Here is a 25671-nt window from a genome sequence, read left to right as displayed (position 1 = left end):
GTTATCGAGTCTTTAACAGGTTGAAGTCATCCTTAGCCTGAGCCATCCGTGAAAGGATGTCGTTCCTAGTAAACACCACAACTGCGTTTCCCTTGGATAATACGGTCAATATGTCAATACCTACTATGAACATACCCTTTTAGGAATAGATCTACGGAGCTGCCTTGCATCCAAAGTCTATTGATCTAACCATTGAAGCTCCTCGTTTGGCTTTGAAGTAAGACGGGAACATATCGAACATGCAGAACGACGGAGGTCTAGACTCATTCTGTAGTATTTGACATAAAAGGCATGTCCGGGAACCAACAGATTGGGACTCGGCCGGGGCAGCTTTAAGAAGGTGATACGAACGATTGAGCCTACCTCACCCAGGGGACCAGATGACAAGGGCGCGGCGGTGTGGTTTAACGAATATGGTATATCAAGGTAATAGAATAGTATCATCTGCCGGCGGACAGTGCGGAGATGAAGTGCTGGCGTCAGGATATGACAAATCATGCAGGGAAACATTTATACCTACCTAGGTATAATATTGGTCATCGTTCTTACCTCGGTATGCACTGATGTAAAATGAAATAAAAGCAAATGTTTGAGGCCGGTAGCATAGACATGCCAACTAAGGAAATTGCTGGCACATGATGAGATATCTAACCTAGACGACTAGGTACGAAGCGAACCTTTGGGCAGTACGGGAAGGCTTAAACTTGGGGGCGATTTCAGAAAGACAGAACGGCAAGGCATAAATTAGTAATAGCCTTCCCACATGAACGCTATCTACCTAGGTACTCAAGTAGGTATCTACCATAGCTATGTTTGTAAAAGTCCATCCTAAGGGAATTCGAGACTCATGGCACCCACGTGTCTTGGTAGGTTTAGAAGGGGAGGAGGATTAGATGCCCTAGCCATAGTAACATTATGTTGGTTTTGCATTATCAAGAAGGAAGTGGATATCTTGATGGATTCCGTTGCATGACGGCCTTGATCAAGTCGCTTCTGGAACAGTTCGAATATGCTATGCATGAATCTCCCATATCAAGTACATAGGATCCCTTCTAGTCGTTCTTCGTAGGATACATGGCAATCGGTGTGATGACTCCGGAACCCGGAGGCCGTACCCGTGTACAGTTGGAAAACCACGTCATTGGCGATGGCACTCATATATGAATACCCTCCTTGTCTTGTCTGTGCCGTTGAGGTTAATTTACTATCCATATCCCGAACTTAATCACTATGAAACGTTCCAGGTGTCGTGCATTCTAATCTGGGAGCGACTCTAAGACGGCGAGGCAGTAACATGGACCAGAAGTGGGCTCATAAATCATCCGCCACTATTGTCTCGGGATAGAAACGCACACATACGTGTGATTTCAAAGCTCAGCGTATATGGGCCAATCAAAGCTTCTGTTGTGAGGTAGGTAATCATGTTAGACCGCCACTCCTGGAATTCCACATCCCCTGGCAGCCCGTTCGCAGGTAAAGATTCTCTGATATGTCCTAACCTAGCCCAAGGCTTGATCGATCAAGACTTGGTGACTCCTTTCCCTCATATTGTTGGCAGATCTCATTTTATCGCTGAGCCGAGAGATTCTGCCAGCATAAACAGGCCTGTTAAGGGAAGCCAAGGTAGGTCTCATTCATAATTAGGGATAAAGTGCACACATGCTTGAAAAAAGAGTTAAAATCTAGTACGTTTGTGATCCAAGATATCTTACCTAGGAAAGTATAACCCTGAATTAGGAGCAATATATCAGGGAATATCTAACCTTGATACAACTAGAGCCCACAGCGTTGATAGAATATACGTCCCACTACAAGCACCCAAGAAGTGTGCGTGTCTTTTATGGCAGCTGATGAGGTGGATATAATATATTTCCTAGATCTTTGACGATTTGCCCAAGCAGGAGCATTATCTTAGGGACCCTGTATGCCATACCGCAAATTGCACCTCTATATGAGTCTCTAGTTTCCTCAGTTCCATTACCCCTTTCCAAGGTCACCGATATAACCCTATTTAGTCTAACTATGCCGCATGAGATATGAAGCTAACTATGATAAACCAGACAAAGATTTCTATAACCCTTAATGTCTATCAGCCAACATAGTATGTGATATCTAAGCCTGACTCGTTACGACCTTCTCCTTAACTCTGCCATCTGCCTCAACGATGACTCTATCAACTTTGAGGGATGCCTTGACAGGGTTAGGTTGGTTATAGACCCATTCGAGCTGCTCAAGTGTACGGCCCTGGGACTCGACACTATGTGATAAGGGTTAGTGATGATTAGGAGGCACGTTGGATTAGGGGGTACGAACCCAAAGAAGTACCAGAGCACCGTTTCAACTAGGTCCCATCCAACGAATACCTATATCATATCAAGTTAATCACATATTAGTCGAAGAGGGGGATATCGGCAACTTACATAGATGTACTTGTACCCGATGTTTCCTAGGGCAATAGGACCAGCAAACTGATTTATGAACCCCATGGCGTAGACGATGACACTGGAGAAGGCAAGGCCCTTTGCTCGCGTAGTAGTTTCCAGGGCTTCTGTAGGAATGACACCCTGAAGAGGGGTGTAGGTGAAGGAAAATACGATGTTGAATAGGAAGTAAGATGCCAAAGCTCCCTTAGCATAAGAGTCTTGGATGTGTTCTCCTTGGGCCTCGAGAGCAGCAGAAAGACCGGAGTTGGTAGCTAGGGCTGCAACGCAAGCTTTGCAAGAACATATATCGTCAGTAAACGAAGTGATATCTCACATTCGGCCGGGGAAAGGATTACTAACCTAATGTTCCAATAATTAGCACTTTTCGTCGAGGCATGGTATCAGTGTAAGCGACAGCGGTCAAGGCGCCAACTGCGGAGAGAACAGAGTTAAGCAAGTTGTATGCCAATTGTTGCTCTATAGACGAAACACCAATGATCTCGAAGATGGTTGTGTTGAAGTAGCCCAGTCCGTTGCCGGAAAATTGACCGAAGATGGAGATCATCAAAACCTGAAGAATTCGCCAGCGGCCGCTATGGCTGAAGAGGAAGGGGCGGTCTATCAGCATACATTAGCCTTGTTCATACATAGGTACGTATGAATCATTCAAGTCGTAGAAGGGAAGGGAAAAGAAAATCATACAATCCAAAGGCCTCTTGTCGATACCGTCCTGCCGAATACCTTCCTTCATCTCCTCAATCTCGAGCTGAACGAGCTTGGAATTACGGTCGCCGTTACCATGGTACTTGGCTAAGAAATCAATGGCCTCTTCCTCACGGCCATTCGCCATGAGGAACCGAGGCGACTCGGGAATGAACCAGACGCCAAATAGAACGAAAATACAGGCGAACGCTTGCACGATCAATGGGATTCTCCAGGAGTAGTCGTTGTCTATTTTGTTGCAGCCGTAAACTACAGCAGCAGCAGGAATAGCACCTCCAAACCAACCACAGTTATAAAAGCCTATAGGTACCATCAGTACATTAACGTCTGTGTTGCTAAATTCGAAAGATCTTCTGCCTACCGGTAGATCGACCGCGCCAATGCGGAGGCGGGATCTCAACGGAGTAAGCCGGGGCGGCAACGGTTACAATGGAAATGCCAAAGCCGAGCACGAAACGACCGACGACAAACTGCGCGATCGTAAAGGCTGTTGACGCAATAATCATGCCGACGATAATGATTGAGCAGCCACAGAACATGCCTGCCCTGCGGCCATATTTGTCGGACAGCATCGCGCCGAAGGGACTGCCGACCATCGCGCCACTGAAGTAAAGTTTTAGATCAGTCTAAGACACAGAGAGGGGAAGTTCATGAAAACTAACACCGTGTAAAGAGAAAACATGATAGCGACGATGGTGCCAGTTTTTCCGCTGTGAAAGGTATCTTGGAAATGGCTCATGGCGACAATGCCGGTAAGGAGTGACCCTAAGACGTCCAACTCGTCAGCAACCGTTAGCCGTTAGAGGGGATCACCGTTGAAATCTCACCATCATAACCGTTGGCACAGGCGCAACAAAACGCAACAAGGACCGCGACTGTTCATAATTAGCAACGCTTCGGGAGTAAGATATCGATCAATCCGCCTGGGTCATTTACAATAGAGGTGTAAGGAGTTTCTGCTCTTGTAGTCGATCTTGGTCTCCTGAATAGCCGCGTAGAGCTCGGCCTGTCATTTGATTAGACATTTCAACCAGCGAACACATGAAACAAAAGCGAAACCGCGCGTTTTTACTCATGTCGAAGATGACTTACATTGTGAACCACCTTAGCCTTTGCACGGGGTGAACTCGTCGCCGCGCCGGTGCCCTCGGTTACGGCGACATGTTCCTGGGATACCATGACGCCGCCAACGTTGATTCCTTTCTCATCCATGGTTGCTTGTTGTCTCTGGAAGAACCCGATCTCAACAATCGGGGAATGGACGAGAGAGAACAAAGCCCATCCCCTCGAACCGCACGGGCACGATGGGAATCTTATTGCACTTCACGAAGGACCCCCAACATCTCAATTCCCCCTACTCGTCTACCCCAGCTTTCCCCAAATCATCAAATCCCGAAAAAGGATGGCGGGCCAAATACTTCCGGCACCCCCAAAACGGCACTCTGCGTTGCTGAAAATAGGCCAGACATCTCCCGTGAGCGATCCCACCAGCGCGATTAGGCCGGGGTAGCACGCGTGCGACGTCGAGGTCCAGATGCCAAGGTGCACGTTCGGTTCCATGGCCTTGGCGTCCCTCAACCACAAAAGGCAGACGCGGCAGGGAGCAAGATACAGAGATCTGTAGGGCTCGCGTAGAGAATGATCGTCTATGACCTGTAAGCGCTTGTCGAGAAAGCGGGCATGGATAATAGGACCAGCACGTGCCTGGGATTTCGAAGTCGCCTGCCGCGATGCTACGTAAGAGGGTAGTGCCCGTAATCTAAGGGATATTGAGGCAAAGATCTCAACAAACGGCTATTGGTGGGAAATTCGGACTCAGCTCGTGCCTCACACCCCGGCATTCACGACAGGACTGTGAGGCGGGCGCGGGTATTGTCGCGGCTGAGAGACGGGCTTCGATTTGACGTTCCCAGCGGACTGGGTCACGGACATTTCAATTATATCGCAGCAAAGCCTCACATCGGCTTGTAGGCTCTGCCGAACGAGGCTCTTCGGGGGATCTCTCCACATCTTAGATCCCCCTTATCGGCCGAATGCGGTCCCGGGATATCTTGTTTAGCTTCGTGTGGGAACATTCCATTCGGTGGAGACCGACAATAAGGGAACGCGAACCGGATTGCCATGCGAAAGCAACAAGTCTCGCAAGTTGCATTCGCGCCTGGAGATTTTCATATCCGTTACTTTTACTTCGTCTTCTGTATAATGAGAATTTATAGGACCGAAGGCATCGGTCCGAAGCCGCTCGTCTTTCTTGACTATTTATCTTCGGAATTGGCCCCGATATGCTGCAAGTTCATGCCGGGAGTTATGTGAGATCGGTAAGATTTATTGCCACGCCCACAGTAATATTCTAAGCGAAATCATAGACGACTTGGAGCTCATTCGCAATACATGTCGCCAATAACAGATTATTACTGTAGAATGTAATGTATTGATAAAACTAAAGTTATACTTATTATTCCCTCAAGAATAGAGGGTTGTAGAAGTAGGAAATAAGATATTAAGATGGATACCCACAGGACACACTCTAGAATGCGGAGATTGGTGGTGACACCGGCATGCGCCGTACATTCTCCGGAGGCTTCCCTACGACTAAAAATAATCGGTTTTCTTTCTTGACCCAATTACAAAAAATCTGATTTAATGATACTTTATTGCTATGACAACTTTATGAAAGGTCATCTTAATATAGAAATTCTACTATGCATGCGTTGAAGGACTCAAGATCTCAGAGCACAAGCTATCTAGGTACATAAATCATCCATCCATCTAGGCACTTCCTTAGGTAGTTAATCTCTTATATACAACATAAACAAGCAGCCCCCCATCAATGCACCAAAGATTCTTCAAACAATCTCCTCAACTGATCCCTCTCCTTCTCCAGCTCCTTCGCCAGACCGGGCGCCAGCATCAAGACCCTGGCCTGGGGTATCGTGCCTTCGACCAAGGCCTCGATATGGCTCGAATCGAACCCTAGGTCCTTTAGCCCTTTGGGCTGGTCGCCCAGGTCGGCAAGGAATTTCGTGATGGCGTCTCCCAGGACCCGACCCGCGTCTTCGCGCCTCACGTTCGTGATATCCACGCCGAACGCCTCGGCGGCGGCGAGGTGGCGGTCGGGATTCGAGGGCCCGGTGAACCGGAAGATGGCGGGAGCAGATACGGCGACCGAGACGCCGTGGGGGATGATGGGAGTTGTGACGTCGTAGCCCGCGTGCTTGTAGCCCGGGTTTTGGCCGGAGATGGGATACGACATGCCTAAGAACAATCGGTTAGGTTAGTTCAAATATTGCCCTTATACCTCGGCTCAAGAAACATTATTTCATACCATGGCAGAGATGAACCCCCGCGTTGCCGAAACCAACGCCGGCTAGCGTGGCAGCGAGTAGCATCTCGCTCTGGGCCTCGTGATCTTCGGGGTCCTTGACGGATCTTGGAAGATACTTCACTGTACTACGAAGAGCATTTAGGGAGAATATGTCGCTGATTGGATTTGCACCTTGGTAAGCGGGCCTCAGGATCGGGTTAGTCGGTCTGGGTACCCTCTCGTTGAAGGGAATGGCTGTCCAGGATTCAAGCGAATGACATAGAACATCTAATCCGGAGCTCGCCTTCACCGCCGCCGGCATTGTTCTCGTGTTGAGCGGATCGCAAATGCCGAGGGTAGGCTTTAAATTACGGTGCGCGATTCCGGTCTTGGCCCTCTTCGCCACTAGATCGAAGATTGCCGTTCCGGTAGTCTCGCTACCGGTGCCGGCCGTCGTGGGGATGGCGACAAGGGGCTTGAGTTTCTTCTCGATCGGCCGTCCATTACCCAGCGGGGCGTTGACGAAATCTAGGAAATCGGCGTCGGGGTACTCAGTATAGAGATTCATTAACTTGGCCGTGTCGATGACTGAACCCCCTCCAACTGCCAGGAATGCGTCCGGCTTATATGGCTTGGCAAAGGCAATAGCCTCCTTAATCCTGAATTGGGTTGAGCCGAGACGTCACATATCTTACAGAATCCAGAGGTTACTTACGAACTATCCTTCGGCTCGACCCGGACTTTGTCGAATATCTCATATTTGATGCCTTCTCTCGTTAAAGCCTCCTCGACTTGCTTCACAGCAGTGAGTTTGCGGACAGTTGAGTCGGTCACGACGCAGACACGTTTGGCACCCATATTCTTGAAGTCCATGCCAACTTCCTGGGTGACGCCGGGTCCAAATCGGATTGAGGACGCAGCCATCTCAAACGCATACTCTTTTTGTTGAGCAGGGTCTATAGGAGAGGCAAACCCGCGTCTTCCCGTCCGCTGCTGAGTATGTTGAGCATATGCATCAATCTGATGCTTCGCATGATGATGGTGATGGCCCGGATTTGAGTGACATGGACAATTTGGCGGATGGGCGTACTGGACAGTTCGCAGTAGACTAACTGCTCTTGAAGCAGCCTGGTGTTTCCCCTGGTGTCAGTAAACGTCCAATTCGGTGGTGAGATCTTGAAACTCACTGTGGGCGCCACCCTAACTGCGGCAACCATCTTGAGAAGTTGTGACTTGCCGAAATCCGGGATTATCTGTTCCAAAGACGTACACTAGTTATACAATCTTCCAATTACTATTCTAGGCACCTAGGTAAGATATAATTGATGTTCCTCGGTTGATTCTTAATGTGACGTAAATGAATAAGATAGAATCTTAAGCCGTCGGGAGCAATAAGTGAGATCCTCAACATCCCTACCCCATAAGACCTAGGTAAAAACAAAGGGAAGGGAAGAATAGTGTGGGGTAGCAACCGTCCCGCTGTGGGGGAATCGACCTTCAACCGGTGCTCGAGCCGGTAATAAACATCTCCGCATTGGGGAATAGGGGCCGAGTATTCGGTCTAGTACCTACCTAGGTAAGTAGGTAAGCCTCCATTCACTTAAAAGCGAACTTAGCCTCTCCATTTCGGCGTATGCGTGCAATTGAACCCTGCCTTGTGAGATTGTTGTTCGCGATGAGACCCTATACCCATTTTAAGATATGGGTTTGGCATCAAAAACTACAATCTAAACCAATAAGCTACCAGTAGTTCCAATGTGTCTAGGATGCATAACACCATTCACCTCCCAAATTGAGACAAGTTAAATGGTCTTAATTCGATAGCACACCGGCATGAGTCAACAGAGAGGTAACACACGCATACCAAAGCACATTCGTTATCAATATCACATGATGAATAGAGGACCATCTCAGTATAAATCTAATCTTGGTCGTACAAGCCAGCATTGAAGATGAAAGGGATTCAGAAGCCAGAATACCAATTGTCTTAACTTAACTTAATTTGCCATTCATCTTACCATGTCGTCCGGTTCAGGCACAACTGCAACCACAGGCAATGAGCCCCGAATGCGACTCAGGGAACTCTTGCCTAACTTACAGCTAGGAGGTTGGAAACCCGGTCCTCTGAACTCCCTCACTGACGTTCCTGGCGTTCGGGTTCATACCCAGGAAATCTTTGCCGACGATGGCAATGTGAATACCGGCGTCACGAGTATCTTGCCACGAGAAGAATGGTTTCATAAAGCCTGTTACGCGGGAATATTCAGCTTCAATGGTTCCGGTGAGATGACTGGCAGCCATTGGATCAACGAGACAGGCCTACTACACTCTCCTATCGTCATTACCAACTCGTTCGCCGTGGGTGCCGCGTACCAGGGCATATACGAGTACACCATTAAAGCTCAAGGGGTAACGAAGGGGAACGTCGACTGGTTTTTGTTACCTGTGGTCGCAGAAACTTTTGATGGGTACATGAACGACCTTACTCAATTCGCAGTCAAACCCGAACACATCGTCAAGGGTCTTGAGAGTGTGTCGAGTGACCGTGTCAGGGAAGGCAATGTCGGCGGCGGGACTGGAAGTAAGTAACCTCCGTATTCTTTACTAGACCGCGAAACATCCTGACCGGGTCATTGCAGTGATCTGCCATTTTTTCAAGGGCGGCACTGGTAGCAGCAGCAGAATCGTCGAGGGATTTGATACCAAAGGCGAGCCCAAGAATTACACAGTCGGTGTTCTTGTGCAGGCCAACTACGGCAGGCCACACCATTTCCGTATCGCAGGTGTGCCGGTTGGTAGCATCTTAGCCAAGGAGGCTGACGAAGCTGCCGAGAGTAGTCTGGCGATAAAATTGGCAAGAGAAGCTCTTCAGAAAGAGAAAGACAGGAAGGACGGGAGTATCATTGTCATCATCGCGACAGATGCACCTCTGCATCCTACGCAGCTTCAGAGACTTGCTAAGAGAGCCACTGTGGGATTAGCTAAAGTCGGCGGATACGGTCATAATCCGTCCGGTGATGTCTTCTTAGCTTTCTCGACTGGTAATGAGGTTCCAGTCCAACAGGAAGTCGACCGATTCAAGACAAAACCCATCACCGTTGACGTGGTTGATGATGCGACGATCAATGGGCTATTTGAGGCCACAGCGGACGCCACAGAAGAGTCGATATATAATTGTCTATGCATGGCTGAGACGATGGTAGGAAACCAAGGTCATAGGATTGAAGCACTCCCTCTTGAAAGGGTCAAAGATATTATGGAGCGTTACGCTTGAAAATGACCAGTTCTTGAAGTTTTCTCGAAAAGATAGTTGAATTAAGAGCAAGTTTGTCCCGCCTCGATATACAAACAGAGTCAATGAATTTGGGAATGTACGCTAGTCCGGAGTACCCAGCTCGTCTTCCGTGCCGTGGAAGCGACGTCACAATTAATTAAATGAAACGTAGTGGCTTATATGTGGCAGAATGTGGCACTTACTAAGTACCAGGTACTTGAAACGAAGTAGGAACTTCAAAGTTTTGAGTTAAGATTTGGTGAGCTTACTTAAGACCAAATAGATACCAGGAAGTAGCGGGGTACATCTTCAGAACACCAAAAATAATGCCAAGAAGCTACAGTCGGACGCTTTGGCCCCAAACTCCCTGAGACACCACATTGTACATCACCACCGTTCCCTCATTTAGCATTTAGCATACTCATTCAATCCCGTCATCACCACCTTTGCGCTTTTTAGATTGTTTCCCAGCGCTCCGAAACATCCCGATTGACTAGGCACTTCTCCAAGCTTGGTCGCAGTATTCTCGCCCTGTTGCTCATTGATCGAACGGAGACGAAAATGATCACTGAACCTCCACGAATCGCCCACGACCACCTCCATTCATGAATTTGTCACGGATTCGTACCCCGTTCTAAGCAATGGATCAACCGCGACAGAATGGTGGTCCCGGTATGGGCCGTGAATATAGTAGAGCCGAGCGGTTCGAGGAGGAAAAGAGGCGCATCGTAGAAAGCTGCTTCAACAAAAAAGATGTCGACGGATCCAGTAAGATTGCTTCATGTTCCGCTTGTGTTGACTGACTACGGGAGTAGCTGACGTACATTGTGTTTCCCTGTAGTACTTGAAACCTATATCACCCATATTAGAATCACAGAGTACTCCTCTCACCCGACCTCCCCGCCGCCTCCTGAAGCGCGATCCCAATCTGAAAAACCGCGAGTCATCATTGTAGCCGTGCGAAAATCGGGTCGAGTGCGCATGCATAAGTCCAAGGAAAATGCAAACGGTTCATTCTCCATTGGCAAGACTTGGGATCTGAATGACCTAAGTGTTATCGAGTCATTTACCTCTCCTAACGCTGACCCTCAGAAACGAGAATGGGCTGGCGATACCGGATTTATCGTGAACATTGGAAAGCCTTACTACTGGCAAGCTCAGGCTGACAAGGAAAAGAAGTTTTTCATCGCTAGTCTTGTTAAGATATATGGAAAGTACACTGGCGGAAGTGTACCTGAATTAAAGGGTTTCGATCCACGCGAACTTGACCAAGTGCTTGGTTCACGAAGGATCCCACCAAATCCGAATCGAGGATCTCCTGCCGACTCTACTCCATCACTACGAACTGGGCCTACTCCTCCCCCTTCGAGAAGTGCTGCGACACCTCCACGAGTCGAAGCCAGACCGCCCAGACCCGATCCTCTTCCATCTCAACCAGAGCCTGTACCCATTCAAAACAAATCCCCTAACCCTTTAGCTGCCGCTGGCGGAATCCAGCCTTTTCGCCAAAACCAATCTCCTGGCTCTCCAGGGCGTAACCTCGCACCTCCGAATGGATCTTCATCGCCAGCATCGGCATCCGGCGCAGATTCTGCTCGCGCAGGAAATCAGGCTGCTGCTCTGCGTAGGCTGGCTGGGAATAATAAGAGTCAGGACTCCATAGCAGCTTCTATATCCACCACCAGAAGCGATGATTCAGCTAGCCTTCCTCCCCGATCCAGAGGGGGGATGCCGGGACCTGGCGCATTCGGTAGATTCGCCGATCGCTCCGAATCACCCTCGCAAGTAGATTTACCTGACAGGAAAAGACCTCCAATGGATCCAACTCGGCCAAAGGAAACTACAGATAATGGTCTCGTGCCAGCACCATTGATGAGCCAGGGAGGTCGAAAAGAACCGCCACCACGGAGTACCGAACGAATGTCGCCTCGAAAGAATTCTATCGGAAAGCGATTCGAGAATGGCTCCCCCGCCGAGATACCATCTCCAGCCGCAGTGGCGGAGCCGGTACCTGTAGTTCCAACGGTCTCCGATGCACCTCCCTCTCCGACACCTAGTCCTAACGGCGCTGCAGAAGCGGCAGCTGCTGAGGGCCCAGCATCTGCACCGACGGCGGAAGAGAAGCCAGCAGATATGGAGACGCGTCCAGGATTAGGGCCTATGATCAAGGCAAAGTCTCAACGTGATCTAGCCGGAGCCCTATGGAAGGCCGCGTCAGCTGCAACAGCTTTCAAACCTCGCCCAGGCGGCGCGGGCGAACGATTGCGAGAGGCAGCTCTCAAGACAACTGAAGGCCCAGATGGAATAACAAGCGTTGTTCCAGCGCCGCGACGTCCAGAACCGAAGCCTGAGCCGCCAAAACCCGCTGAGCCCGAGAGGAACTCCGTAGAAAAGGCGCCCATTGTTCCTGAAGTGAAGGTAACAGTACCTAATTCTAGCAGGCCTACTAGCCTGCAAGCTTCCATCAAAGAGAGCCAAAGGAAGAGTCTGGAGGCGGCTCGACAAGAAGATACGCCACGACCCTTGACTGTTACTGGCAATGATACGAAGTACTTGTCTACACTGGGTATCGATATATCTCTACTGACCGATACGTCCCCGGAGTTCGCAAGATGGCTGGATCATTTCGGCTGGGTACCTGGCGAGCAAATGCGATGTCGTAATTTTGAAGAGATGAAACTTGACATTGACCGTGAACTTAATAAAGCACAGGCTGGAGGCTGGGTTGTACGTTTTCAAGAGGAGGATGATCGAGTTGAAGCAATCAAAAGGGGCCTTGACGTTGCCCTCGCAGAATGCGACGAACTTGACAATCTTCTCACTTTGTACAGCGTGGAATTATCTGTGAGTGTGAATCAAGAATATAGGATTCGTGTTGCTAACCACAATTTAGACCTTATCTGATGATATCGCATACATAGAAGCGCAAGGGCAGGGTCTGCAAGTGCAGGCAGCAAATCAGAAGCTTCTTAGGAAAGAGGTAGAATCGCTGCTTGATACCTGTGCTATTAGTTCCGATGACTTACGAGCTCTTACGGTGGCACCACTCGAGACTACTTCAGGTCTTGAAGAGATCGAAGCAGCACTCGTTACCTTGTATAAGGCGATGATGAAAATTGATTCTTCCGCCGCTGGGTCAGAACTCCGCAAAAGCGAGGATGGAGGTTCAGCTGGTCCACAATCTAGCCTGAACACCGACTACGGCAAAATGCGAATCGTCCAAGAAAAAAGAGAGATGTATAGCACAGAAAGCGCAGCATTCTTACAACGCTTTAGTGCATTCATGTCTCGACAATTTGATAAAGCATCCCAAGAGATTAGGGCTACTGTAGATGGAGCGTTGTCGAAAAAGGTCGACCCTGCTCATCACGATGTGGGCCGCGACTTGCTCTGGCGCTACAGCCCCCTTATCCTCTATGCCAGAGAGGTAGACCTCGAAGGTTGGAATCGATGCCTACAAGTGTATCAAGAAAAGAACCTTCCACTCTACAAGTTTAGGTTTAAAGATATCCTAGATTCATGGAGACGGAATGCTAGGAAACCCACGGGTGACGAACTAGAACTTCTCTTCACCGCCGAAATAGAGAGACAACAGGAGGGCACGATGGCCACCGCCAGGAAGCTCACTGTCAAGCGAAGTCAGACTCTGGCTAGAACTCTACGCAGTCCCCTTGGCGAGGGCAGTAAGACAAGCCTCGACAAGATCTCCGACGGTCGCAATCTTCCATACGAAGTGTTTGCCGGCATGATGGATGATATAGTTCCTCTGGTCGAAATTGAGCAAAATTTCATCGTTGACTTCTTCCACGCGACTACCTTGGAGACAGCCGACTTCCCCGATCTTGTAACAGCTACAAAGCCACGAGATCGACGAGGTGGTGATTTGAAACGGCATAGACTCATGGAGCCGGATCGGGAATTAGCTAGAAGGGTTACTCGAGCTATGGAGGCGATATTTTCATTCTTGGAGCAAGACCTGCAGATCACAGTTGATTGGGTTTTGTCGCAAGATCCGCTGTAAGTGCCCTGTCCAGTTGGTCTCGTGGCGTCTTCTTTTCACTAACAAACAAACAGGCAAGGGGTTGGTATTCTCGCAACACTCGAACGCAAACACCTGGAGATTATACAGTCCAACCAGGATTTCTTGAACAACGTGTTACAAAAGCTTCACAGTAACCTCGAGACCCGTTTCTCGAAATTTGTCGAAGGTCAATTGCGCGCAATTGAGGAAACGAAAGTCAAGATCAAGAAACGCAAAGGTGTCATCTCCTTTATGCGGGTTTTCCCGCATTTCTCCAACGCCGTAGAGAACATGCTCTCGGCGGTCGACACGAACTCTTCTGTAAGGAGAACCGTAGACCGAGAGTACGACCGTATCGTCAAGACTATGTTCGATTCTCTCAAGGTCATCGCGCGCGAGAACCCCGTAACGCTCACAAATAGCGGCGCCGATCCTGAAGATAAGGAGGCTCTAAACTACCACATCTTGCTTATCGAAAATATGAACCATTTCCTTGAGGAGCTCGATACCCACGGTTTGGAGATTCTCGAGGACTGGAAGGAAACTGCGGCAAGCGAGATGGCCGAACATATGGGTTTATACCTTAACGCAGTAATGCGCCGGCCATTAGGTAAATTGCTCGAATATCTCGAGAATATCGAGGCGCAGCTTGCAACAGGGAAGAGCCCCGCGATCGTTGCCGCACAACCCAGCAATGCGAAGGGTACGTTCAATAAGGTACTGAGTGCTTACGACGGTCGCGAGGTGCGCAAGGGCGTCGAAGCATTAAAGAAGCGAGTTGAGAAGCACTTTGGCGACGCGGACGACCCAACTCTGAGCCGTAGTCTGGTCAATCGGGTCCTGCGCGAATGCGAAAAGTTTTACGGAGAATTAGAAGTTCGGATTTCCACCGTCACGGCGACTGTATACAGCGGCGACGTACTGTTTGAGTGGCCTCGCGCCGACGTGAAGAGCGCCTTCGCCAACACCGGTCGGTAGGTCGGATCGAGTGATTGGAAGCACGCGTCTCTCACCGGGCGAAAGTCGACAAGCAGCGGACGGACCCGCATCATAGCATCAATGGAATGGGCGGCATGATGGGCGTTTTTCGGGTTCTCGGTCTGGGGTCTTTAGTACATATTTCACGATAATTGTATAAGATGGTTGATTTCCCTCAGCCGGCATTAACCCGAATTCGTTACGTGGCGCGTCACAGAAACCGATTGTATAAGATAGAGGAATCATTCGCCTAAGTCCCGATATAAGTTACACCTAGGTTAGTATAAAATACCACATTATCTTCTAACGGAACTATCTTTTCCGAGGCGTGAAGCTTTTGAATCAGTTCAAAGCGGCAGCGCTGTTACCTGTGTGCATTGACCAATGGCAAGCCCCCTTTTTTCAGACTTCGACCTACCTGAAATACTTCGCTAGTTAATATGACATTGGAATTCAAACATAGTCTCATATTCGATTACATTTATATGCGCCGCCCCCATATTAACTAAATAGACCAGGCCGTTCGAAGGCTAGTTATTGCCTTCCCCTCATATTCTCCATATGCTTCACTAACCCTACAAGGTATTCCGGTCCTCAAAGGGGAATCCCTTAGTAGTCTTCTAGCCGTTGGGGTCGCGGAGATTTCCAGAGTGGGTTTCAATTCTTGGAGATTGGCAACGTGGTTGATATATTTCATGGTTATTTATGAGGAGTGCTTTATAGATCTTTCGGTCACATAGTCTAGCGTATGGATGAGTACATTAGTTTCGAGGTTAGTGTAGGAAACGGCATGTTTTAATTGAATATGTATTTTAAGTTGACGTCGTAGTGGAAACGACCTGGACTATGGTCTGATATGCGGTCAGCTCTATGGTCATCAACAAGTTATCATTTCTAGGATTTTTACCTACCCTAGGTAGGTTATCAAATGGGAACTTCCCTACGCTGTACCCAATAGAAGAGTGCATTCGTCCAAAAAAGGAACTCACGTGTTCCTAATTTATTTAGTTTCGAAACGTATATCAAGATCATTGGCGGGTGTTAACTGCGGTATAAAGTTAACTGACAAATTCCAGACCACCCCTCACTACGAATAATAGATTCCAGCTATAGAGATGGTATTTAAAGTAATTACATTAACGGCTTTCTATAACGGTCCTAAGAAAGGTTTAGAAATAATGCCAATAATTGGAGACACCTATAAAACCAAGTTAACTCACGAACTATTCATTGCCTAACTAAGTTTTGAGCTGTAACTACCTCCCATAAAGGAAATTCAGACCATATGAGGTCCGGAATACTCCAAGACCGAATGCGGGCACAGGACCTTTAGTCGGTAGACGATATCCGCAGAGGTCTCCAACGCCGGCCCCTCTGCACTCCATTCTATGCAAGTGTTTAGAGGGGAATAGGATGATCAACCGATGTCACATAGCGTCCATTGATCCTTTACCCCGACAGCCTTCCCGGTCTCGCTGCCTAGGTACCTATCAAGTTTTCAAGTTTACCTGGCTCTTATAACGCGGGGTGTATCTCAAAATAATGTCGTTTCTAACGAGCTAGGTATTTCTGCCTGTATCAATTTAACTCACCTACGCTTAATAGTAATCATGTTTCTAGGTCCGCGAGCAACAAGCTTCTCAAAGCAGGCATGTCTTCGTCTCGTTAGATCAGGGAGCTTGGCAAACAGCTCGAATGTAGGGAGAAGTATCCTGCGAGCTGGATATTCCTCGCTTTCCCGCAACCAAGGCGAGAGGAGAACCGTCATCGTGACGGGTTCGAGTCGAGGGATCGGGAAAGCTATCGCGCTACGCCTCGCCGCGGACGGGTACGATGTCTGCGTCAACGACGTAGGCGCGAACCGAGCCGGCTGCGACGAGGTCGTGAAAGAAATACAAAATATGGGCAGGAAGTCAGTCACTGCGATCGCGGATGTGTCGAAAAGGGATCAAGTGAAAGAGTTGGTTCAGACTAGCGTTAAGGAACTGGGGCCCCTGGATACCATGTAAGTTAACTGCACATCCACGCGTCTCCTATTTTATCAGACCACTATAACACAGTTCCTTTTCTTGATTACCTAGGTAGTCTAGGAACTCATATCTTGGCCTTAAAACTAATGCTCTTAACCCAGGATCGCCAACGCGGGAATCTGCCAAGTGAAAAGCGTGCTTGAGCTCACAACAGAAGAGTTCGAGCACATGTTCGCGGTGAACGTGTTCGGGGTGCAGAACTGCTTCGCGGAAGCCGCCAACCAAATGATCGCGCAGGGGACGTGCAAGGCGGACCGCCCGGGCAAGCTGATCGCGGCGGCGTCGGTGGCCGGGTTCAAGCCGTTCGACATGATGCCGCACTACACGTCGACCAAGTTCGCGGTGCGCGGCCTCACGCAGTGCTACGCCATGTACATGGCGCAACATCATATTACTGCTAACTCGTATGGGCCCGGCATCATCGATACTGACATGTGGGAGCTCATCGACTCGCACATGGCGAAGCGGAAGGGCCTGACGCAGGGCGAGGTCATGCGCCGGAGGATCCAGGACGAGGTTGCGTTGTCGAGGCCTGGGACGGGTGAGGATGTGGCGAAGTTGGTTAGCTTTTTGGCTAGCAGTGATAGTGATTATGTTACTGGACAGACGCAGATTGTTGATGGTGGTTCGTATTATACATAGGCTGACCTGAGGGATGTAAGGATGGATACCAGTGTGTTCTATAGTATCGGGTCGAATAGTAATAGTTTGCTACCTAAGAAAGAAACGTTTCTAATAATTACCTAGCTGACCCCTTAATCGACGGTGATTATTGGTATTCGTATATGATAAGCACCTCCCGGGAGACTCGTAGATGTCGGGCTGTAACCGACATCGCTATAGATACCAACGTACTATAATTAGCAGTCTGAGTCCTGAAGAGATGTCTAGATTAGAAAAATCTTGAAAGGGAACTGAAGTCGATCATAAAGGATGTTACGCATAGAACATCACCTCGCTTCTCACCGGGGCCAAGTCCAACTTATTTATGAACTAGGTATTTAGCTAAGTAAGGCTAAAGGCCGTTGGCGAAAATCGTTAATTGTCGCCAAGGAGCTACTAGAATGGCGACTTGAAGACAGCGGATCTCCTTGGGTTACCTAGAGACAAACAACGCGGGCAGCGCGGGGCAGGCAGTGCTGTACTATTAGGGGCGCCAATATGATGGATCCATGAAGAACAACCTGCAATGGTGCCTTTTTTTTATCTTATCTGATCGATCGATCGGAGTTCACACGTGACTCAGTAAGTTTTAATTACAGGGGCTGGAACTTGGTGCCGTCTTCAGAAGCAAATACTTCCACGATATTTGCAATTCCAAGCGGATTACTACAATATAACAGTAACATACGAGAAAGCCTGCATAAATCAGTAAGGCTAAAAAAAAGCCACCTCATATACCTTTAGCGGGTTCCAGATGTGGCAAGGTAGGTAGGTACGTAGAAAACTTGGGAATGCAAGTACTCTAACAGATGATAAAAAAGACGACAGCTTTAGGTAGTATCTTAAGAATTATTCTGGGCACCACTCATCAAACTTCCAATTCATACCTAGAACGAAATAGAACGTACCTAATCAAACGGATATCAGACGATTAAATACGAGAACACGGGTATATGTGAGGCTCGAGACCGGACCTGACCCCTGGGTCGGAGCGCTTCTCAGCTGAACTAATGATGGATGGTGGATCGCGCGGGGTGTATTAAGGGGCTTTACAAGCTCCAAATCCTACGCCGAAAGCGGTCCTATACCGAGGGATATCTCGTGACAATGGAAACTTGGCTCATAGTTTGTCTGCAACGTTAGAAAGAGGCGTTTATTTCTCTCTTTAACTGGTAAACTCATGTATAGACTCTACTAATATGAACATTCGAACGGGACCATCTGCTGGACATCTTTTGGTTGGCGGCAAAGTCTTTCTGCACGCTAACCAGCCAGGTCTTGAAGCCGAACCTCAGTTCGGGAGTGCAATCTTTATCCGCGACGGTACTATCGAACACGTTGGTTTCGAGGAAGACGATGCGATCACCCAATGCCGGGCTGCCGGTGCTGTCGTCCATAATCTAAATGGGCGAACAGTTCTCCCGGGCTTCATCGACGGTCACATTCACTTATTAAGACTAGGACAATCGCTAAGCAAAGCTGCGCTTGACCATTGTGAGAATTCTGAGGATGTTCGTAAGGCTATCAAGGAACACGCGCTCGCCAACCCAGACGAACCACGCATTCTCTGTAAGGGATGGATGAGGCATATGTCGAAGCCCCTGGCAAGTCTGATCGATGATCTAGATCCACGTCCTATCTATGTGGATTCAAAGGATCTTCATACCACCTGGTGTAGCACGTCCGCGCTGAAGGAACTCGACGCGGAAAACTTGGAAGACCCGGAAGGAGGCAAAATCGAGCGTGACGCCGATGGGAAACCTACAGGTGCCTTTGAGGAAGCCGCTGTCTTCACGATCATATGGCCTTTCCTTGCCGACGTAGCAACGGAGAAAGACCGCGAGGACTGGATCCGGGCTGCGGTTCAGGCATACAATAGTTCCGGCTACACCGGTGCTATAGACATGGCAATGGACGAACAAGCGTGGAGTACTTTATTGAACATACGCAAAGAGCAACCAAAACAATCCCTGCCCTTCCGACTGGCAGCATACTGGCTCCTAGCCCCCTCAACATCCGAAGCCGACTGCCTCGCGCAAGTCGACCGCGCCATCGAAGCGCACAAGCAGCTCAGCGCCTCGGAATCGCCGGACCTGCACGTCGTCGGCATCAAGCTCATCACCGACGGCATCATCGACGCCTGCACGGCCTACCTCTCCGAGCCGTACCTCAAGGGCGCCGACGTCGCCAAGCTGACCACCGGCAAGCCGTTCTGGGAGCCGGAGATCGTCAACGCGGTGGTGCGTAAGGCTGACGCCGCGGGTCTGCAGGTCGCGCTCCATGCTATCGGAGACGCGGCGATTACTATGTGCCTCGACGCCCTGTCTACCTGCTCGCCGAGGAACCGGCATCGCATGGAACATCTTGAGCTTGCGTCCGCGCGGGACGCGAAGAGGCTTGGTGAATTCGGGATGTAAGTACATATCTATCTACTTGGCACATTTCCCCCTTTTCACTTTGGCGGTTTTCTTGTTTCTTTTTTTTTTTTTTTTTGCCCCGGCTATATCACCTAGGCATATATGCTCGGGAAGTTAGGTACATATACTAATCCCCAAACCAGCACGGCCTCCATCCAACCCGTGCACGCCGACCCGTGGATCCTGCGAGCGTGGCCTCGCCTGCTAGGCCACCGCTGCGCGCGCGCCTTCCCGTACCGCGAGTTCGCGGACGGGGGCGCGTCGCTGGCGCTCGGCAGCGACAGCCCGACGTCGCCGTGGGACGTCATGGCCAACGTGTACGTGGCGGCGACGCGGAAGTCGTACCGCAACGCCGGGTACGGCGAGGTCGTGAACTACGACTTCCGGCTCGGCGTGTGCGAGGCCGTGGTCGCGGCCAGCTACGGGTCGGCGAAGAGCGTGTTCTGGGATGGCCGGCTGGGAAGCTTGGAGAAGGGGAAGGTGGCGGATTTGACGGTTTGGGATATGGTGTGGGATAAGGATAGGTTGTTGGGGGCTACGCTGGAGGAGACTTGGTTTAATGGGGAGAAGATCTGGGGCGCGTGATGGGGTTTGGGAATAGGAGATCTCGGTCTTGGAGTTGGGAAGAAGTGTTGGATGATAATAGTGATTTAGAGTATATATTACTGGTTATCTTCATATCCAGCTCAAAGCAGGTAGGGAATTAGATGAAGGTTCACGCATTCACGGCTGTAACATATATCAATGCCAAGAGATTGCAAATGCGATGATAGTAACTAACAATGCCGCCTCGTAAGATAGGTATGCAATATTGACAATCCCATCCGACACCCATTTCGTAATTTAAGTACTCCATTTATAGCAAGAAATCCGCCCGTAATAGTATTTAAGAAAGTTTAGATCTGCCTCGCTGTAGATCTTCTTCATGCATTTATGTAGCAGACTTAAATGCCCAACTGAGCTAAGTTAGCCTTCGCCTCCGGCGAGGCCTCCTTGTCGTAGACTCTTAGGATCACATCGACGGGAACCTGTCTCAGGAATATCGCCAGATCTGATACGTCTTCGTGAGGATGGCGCAGCTCCGCTAGCCTCATCCCGTGATTGGTAAGGCACAGGAATGGATATTTCTCCATATCGACCACGCGGAACCCTTGCCGATCTAGCTCGTGGTTAATTTCTAGGTACAGCCTAGGAAGTGTCGTGATCAAGGGCGCCTTTACACTCCGAGCCACCTCGATAGCACTCTTGATCAAGAGTCTTAGGACCTCGGGGTTTGGCTGCGTTAATGGTAGGATTACATCTCGCAGCTCTGTTGGCAAGATATCAGTTAGTAATAGCAGGTCAACTTTATTAGAGGAGACTTACGGATGACATTGCCCTGAAACTGGCCAAATCGCCTGTTCCTTAATGCTTTTGCCGGCTCGATATAGTATGCCTGACGGCGATGAGCCCCATATGGAGTCTCATTGCGGAGTATATGGTTTATGTAATCGTTGTGGTCTCGGCTTGGGTCCATAAACTCCTCGTTGACAGGCTCGCCAAGTAGACGATTATTCCAGACACTTAGCCAGGCGAAGCCGTGTATATCAGAGTCATTTCGCCCAGTTACTACCAAGAGATGGACTCTCTTGTCCCCTCTTTCCTTCACGATTACTCTCTTTACACCCTCGACCTCGAATTCCGTGCTTTCGCATGGCGGGTACGGTAAGAACGGCGTGGAGCCGGGGAGCAATGATCTTCTGATCTGGTCGTAGGGGTTGAACCGTGTGTTTCTAGAGATCCACGAAGCCATATCGGTTAAGTGAGGTTCTTCTAACTCGTTAAGTAGTACCTCCCGTATGCAGTACTGGTTTGATTCTGGTGCCGCCATTTTATGTTTAGAGGTATCCAATTGTATTCTTAGGCAGTGGTGGAATGTTGCGACTGTGGTACTTGTGGTGAGAGTTTAAGGCCGGAGGAACAGTTGTTTAAATAGTAAATATTAGGATCAGATGACTCCTGAATTTTATAAAATACCCTATCACGTCCATATAGATAGCTAGTCACCATGACAAGCCCTGAAGCATAAATCCTTGTGAGGCACGACATACACCTGTTTTCGCCTGAGGACCTGGCCTCGTCCATCCGAACCTCTACATTTTACTCAGTTCTTCCTCACCAACGAGGCATCTTTTTCATGTTTCGGCGCAGAATGAACCCATCGATGCCAATTGGTAACTTAGATAACTTGCAGTTAATTGTTGACAGCTTAGCGTCCCGTTACCTAGATGAAAGTAACCGGGTCAGCCAACGTCACTCGTTACCAGAAGTAACAGATTTTACCTTAGTCCGTGACGCCTTAGTCGTATAAGGTGACTGAGGGAGTTTGAGATTTTTATTCAAGTCGTCTTCTTTTATATCGAATACACTAAGACGTGCGTTTAATAAATGATTGAATCTGGTAAATTTTTGAGCTCCGGTAATTACTTACAAGATCTTAAGAGAAACTCCTGGCTGAGGGGATCGTGGCTTCCCTTAACGGAGTCCTTAAACCCCTGTAGAGCCCGTAAATGCGGGGCTTCCCGCCTACTACCCGCCGTAGTTCCCTCTAAAACAATTCTTTGTGTCCTCTAACTAAGAATTCCATCGACGTCACGACTTAAGAAGCATTTCTGACTCTAAGCATTACGCGCGATGTAGGAGTATATAACACGTAGCTCCGTCTCAATTATAACGTGACAAACTCATTCATTTAACATTAATTGAACTCAGACTTATTCACCATGACATCAGGTCTGCTGCAGAAGCTCCTCCACCTAACCAACTTCCGTAGTCCCTTCCTACGAACGGCAGTCCCGGGCGTCGCAGCTGCGTTTGCGCTACAGACGGCTGTGGCAGTTCCTTCCATCCTCGCCCAGTCCGAGCGCTTCTACGATGCTTCCGGCTCCGTGACTTTCTTGTCCGTCACTTTACTAAGCTTGTACCTTCCCAGCCTGCGCACCCGCGCCGCCGCTTCCTTAGCCGGCCTACCAAAACCACCACTACCCAGTCTTGTAAACGCATTCACGGGGGCCGCTGGGGGCTTCCACTGGCGTCAGGTGGTACTAAGCGCGGCCGTCGTCTTCTGGTCTGTTCGATGTACGACTCCCATTTCCTACCTACCGTTCCACGTACCACATAGTCCGTATCACTCGAACATCCCACCTCCACATGCCGTATTTACCTACCTACCTAGGTAGCAAGGCGAATGTAGGTAAACGCAACACGCGAAACTAACAGACTAACACATCCTTGCAAGTGGGCTCATACCTCTTCCGCCGCATCCTACACGAGGGCTCCGACTCGCGCTTCGACGAAATCCGCGCCTCGCCCGCCAAATTCGCCGGCGCCTTCGTCGGCCAGGCGACCTGGGTGTCTTTGTGCTTAGCGCCCGTAATCGCCATCAACGCGGCGCCCCCCGCTGCCCTCGCGGCCGTTGCGCTGAAAGCGACCGACGTCCTCGGTCTCGCGCTGTTCGCTGGCGGCTTCGCTTTCGAGATCGTGGCGGATCGGCAGAAGGGCCGTTGGTTGAGCCGCCGGAAGGAGAAGTTGCATGATGAGCCGTTCATGACGGAGGGGTTGTGGAGTAGGAGGTGAGTGCCCATGCTAAGTTTCTATTTGGAATTTTTGAGGATGATAGTTGTTATGGTTGTTATATTAGGTATTAGGTTGCGGCTAACCTTCGACGTAGTCAATTTCCGAATTACTTCGGAGAGTGCACTCTATGGACGGGCATTGCTACTGCGGCTGCTGGCGTGCTTTTAACGCGTCCGGTTCAATTCGGACTTGGATTCTCAGGTGGTTTGGTGAGTAAGATGTTCACTCTGGGGCTCTCGTTCGTGAGCCCGGCGTTCGTGAGTTTCCTGCTGTTAAAGGTGACGGGTGTGCCGTTGAGTGAGAAAAAGTACGATGCCAAGTACGGCCATCGTAAGGATTATCAGGAGTGGAAGCAGAACACACCCAAGTTCTTCCCTAAGCTCTTCTAATGTTGAAGTATGATACCTGCAAGACAAGTCAAGTCATGGAATCATTGTAGACTAGATGTACGGGTTTCACGGATTGATATTGAGTAATGATACCTAATATATCAAAATCGGCATTTATACTAGGATGCGCCTATTGCTCCATTACCCATGCCTCCGCGCCAAGCAGATCCAAATCTGACTGTTACGGCAGCATATGATGATTTCATAAATCATTTATAGAAGCCTTTGACTTTCTCGACTTCCTCATAACTACCCAAATAGATACCGGATCGATCATGGATATGTTCCGGCACGACCTCGAGCATCCTTTTCATGTGGCTATCGACGGCTTGACCACCGGCTAAAGGGCTGTTAGTTTTTCTCCATACGCAACATAGCTAAACATCAGGGCAATAACTTACCGTTTTCGAAAACCATAGCCATGGGCGCACACTCGTATAGAATTCGCAGCTTGCCCTTAGGACTCTTCTTATCCGCCGGATAAGCAAAAATACCACCATACAACAACGTTCGATACGCATCAGCAACCATGCTACCGATATACCTAGCGCTGTAAGGCTTTCCATTGCCTTGCGGGAACTTGAGAGAATTGAAGTACTCTTTCGTGTGGTCTTCCCAGTATAACGAATTACCTTCGTTGACAGAGTAAATAGCTCTCTTTCTCGGAATCCGCATGTTCGGGTGGGTTAAGATAAACTCGCCGAACGAGTTATCCAACGTAAAGCCGTTGACGGTACCGCCTTTCATGGTGATTACAAGCTGGGCCGATGCACCGTACATGGTGAATCCCGCAGCTAGCAGCTCAGTACCAGGTTTTAGAATATCCTCTTTTGTGCCAGTTGAGCCCTCGGCCAATTTGTGGACACCAAAAATCGTTCCAACGGATACACCTGCATCCAAGTTGGAGCTACCGTCGATAGGATCGCAAGCCACTGCATACCGCGCACCAGTGTGGTCCTTGAAGTATATAACTTCCTCTTCTTCCTCCGACACTAGCAGCGCGCACTTCCCCGATGATCGCATAGCCGATATGAAAAGGTCATTGCCGATCACGTCGAGCTTCTTTTGGTCGTCACCCGTTGCATTGGATTGTCCGGCGAGGCCCGTTAGGTTTACAAGCGTGGCACGTCGAATATAATGAGAGATGGCTTTGAAGGAGAATTGGAGGGCATGGCATAATAATCTAGTTTAGGCGGCATTAGTCGGTTTTCTCTTCACCGCATCGGGGAGCCGAAACTTACGTGAAGTCACCAGTTGCTTCTTTGTGCTTTACTTGCTCTTCTGTGAGGAAACGAGTCAAGGTGACAATGTTTGTGTTGACAGCCGCCGACTCTGCTGGGGGTACATCGTTACTGTTGCCGTTGCTCGCCATTATGTCTGGAGATCTTACAGGCGAACTAGGCATGGGTAAAATAGAAGAGGGAGAAAAAGTAGAAAGTAGGAAGGGGGTTAGGAAGATTTACTTTAATAATTACGGGGAAATGGAGAGGAGATGGTCTGTGAGTGGTACCTTACTGAGTACCCAAGTGACGAGGCAGGTGATATGATAAGGATACCTAGGTATGGGCGTATCAATAGGCTAACCTCCGGCAAGTTATCGTGAGCAATGTCGGACGAATACTGGTGGTAGTAGAAATATATGCCGAGGGGGTACCTAGCTGGGAGCTTATAAAGAGCTGAGGTGTGTGTTAAGTATCTTTGTTCGTCTCCACAACCTTACATATCCTTACATATCCTTATGCTTCCTTCCCCCAACTGGGTCTGCTGGGCAGCTGGGTTTGCTCGGTGTTGCGGGTATCAACAGCATTATGACATACGGCATTCAAGCGGCAAG

General features: G+C 49.3%; 9 protein-coding genes across 9 annotated transcripts; 5 read left to right on the top strand and 4 right to left on the bottom strand.

The window, feature by feature from the left end:
• Positions 1-2021: 2021 nt before the first annotated feature.
• On the bottom strand, positions 2022-4812 carry F4807DRAFT_139015 (general substrate transporter). Its single transcript, XM_047993097.1, has 10 exons — positions 4239-4812; positions 4083-4152; positions 3974-4021; positions 3809-3911; positions 3508-3749; positions 3126-3446; positions 2784-3041; positions 2421-2713; positions 2314-2363; positions 2022-2257 (listed from the first exon to the last, which is right to left on the bottom strand). The coding sequence occupies exons 1-10, from the start codon at positions 4356-4358 to the stop codon at positions 2113-2115; spliced, it is 1650 nt and encodes a 549-aa protein (XP_047853078.1). The 5' UTR covers positions 4359-4812; the 3' UTR covers positions 2022-2112.
• Positions 4813-5763: 951 nt separating this feature from the next.
• F4807DRAFT_430067 (alcohol dehydrogenase) lies at positions 5764-7578 on the bottom strand. Its single transcript, XM_047998398.1, has 2 exons — positions 6472-7578; positions 5764-6401 (listed from the first exon to the last, which is right to left on the bottom strand). Exons 1-2 carry the CDS (start codon positions 7016-7018, stop codon positions 5974-5976), a joined length of 975 nt encoding a protein of 324 aa, XP_047853077.1. The 5' UTR covers positions 7019-7578; the 3' UTR covers positions 5764-5973.
• A 364-nt stretch (positions 7579-7942) lies between these two features.
• Positions 7943-10014, top strand: F4807DRAFT_139045 (DmpA/ArgJ-like protein). The gene is made up of 2 exons (XM_047993098.1): positions 7943-9031; positions 9090-10014. Exons 1-2 carry the CDS (start codon positions 8470-8472, stop codon positions 9722-9724), a joined length of 1197 nt encoding a protein of 398 aa, XP_047853076.1. The 5' UTR covers positions 7943-8469; the 3' UTR covers positions 9725-10014.
• A 102-nt stretch (positions 10015-10116) lies between these two features.
• On the top strand, positions 10117-14844 carry F4807DRAFT_138938 (exocyst complex component Sec3-domain-containing protein). The gene is made up of 4 exons (XM_047993095.1): positions 10117-10492; positions 10566-12568; positions 12618-13741; positions 13799-14844. Exons 1-4 carry the CDS (start codon positions 10366-10368, stop codon positions 14721-14723), a joined length of 4179 nt encoding a protein of 1392 aa, XP_047853075.1. The 5' UTR covers positions 10117-10365; the 3' UTR covers positions 14724-14844.
• Positions 14845-15808: 964 nt separating this feature from the next.
• F4807DRAFT_138947 (uncharacterized protein) lies at positions 15809-17604 on the top strand. The gene is made up of 2 exons (XM_047993096.1): positions 15809-16728; positions 16855-17604. The coding sequence occupies exons 1-2, from the start codon at positions 16334-16336 to the stop codon at positions 17393-17395; spliced, it is 936 nt and encodes a 311-aa protein (XP_047853074.1). The 5' UTR covers positions 15809-16333; the 3' UTR covers positions 17396-17604.
• A 553-nt stretch (positions 17605-18157) lies between these two features.
• F4807DRAFT_430048 (amidohydrolase 3) lies at positions 18158-20613 on the top strand. Its single transcript, XM_047998397.1, has 3 exons — positions 18158-18180; positions 18238-19829; positions 19977-20613. The coding sequence occupies exons 2-3, from the start codon at positions 18616-18618 to the stop codon at positions 20416-20418; spliced, it is 1656 nt and encodes a 551-aa protein (XP_047853073.1). The 5' UTR covers positions 18158-18180; positions 18238-18615; the 3' UTR covers positions 20419-20613.
• Positions 20614-20651: 38 nt separating this feature from the next.
• F4807DRAFT_468464 (uncharacterized protein) lies at positions 20652-21703 on the bottom strand (the record flags this gene model as incomplete). Its single annotated transcript, XM_048002605.1, has 2 exons — positions 20652-21142; positions 21199-21703. The coding sequence occupies 2 exons, from the start codon at positions 21701-21703 to the stop codon at positions 20778-20780; spliced, it is 870 nt and encodes a 289-aa protein (XP_047853072.1). The 3' UTR covers positions 20652-20777.
• A 611-nt stretch (positions 21704-22314) lies between these two features.
• Positions 22315-23904, top strand: F4807DRAFT_430044 (DUF1295-domain-containing protein). Its single transcript, XM_047998396.1, has 3 exons — positions 22315-22950; positions 23111-23444; positions 23543-23904. The coding sequence occupies exons 1-3, from the start codon at positions 22596-22598 to the stop codon at positions 23835-23837; spliced, it is 984 nt and encodes a 327-aa protein (XP_047853071.1). The 5' UTR covers positions 22315-22595; the 3' UTR covers positions 23838-23904.
• A 142-nt stretch (positions 23905-24046) lies between these two features.
• Positions 24047-25209, bottom strand: F4807DRAFT_452214 (inositol phosphatase; the record flags this gene model as incomplete). Its single annotated transcript, XM_048000309.1, has 3 exons — positions 24047-24177; positions 24239-25020; positions 25079-25209. The coding sequence occupies 3 exons, from the start codon at positions 25207-25209 to the stop codon at positions 24047-24049; spliced, it is 1044 nt and encodes a 347-aa protein (XP_047853070.1).
• Between the last annotated feature and the right edge of the window lie 462 nt (positions 25210-25671).

The sequence above is a fragment of the Annulohypoxylon truncatum genome (assembly GCF_022578515.1).
Source record: "Annulohypoxylon truncatum strain CBS 140777 unplaced genomic scaffold F4807scaffold_21, whole genome shotgun sequence".
NCBI classification, from domain to species: Eukaryota; Fungi; Ascomycota; class Sordariomycetes; order Xylariales; family Hypoxylaceae; genus Annulohypoxylon; species Annulohypoxylon truncatum.
Note: the sequence above shows the minus strand (reverse complement) of the source record. Positions and strands in the feature narration are given on the sequence as shown.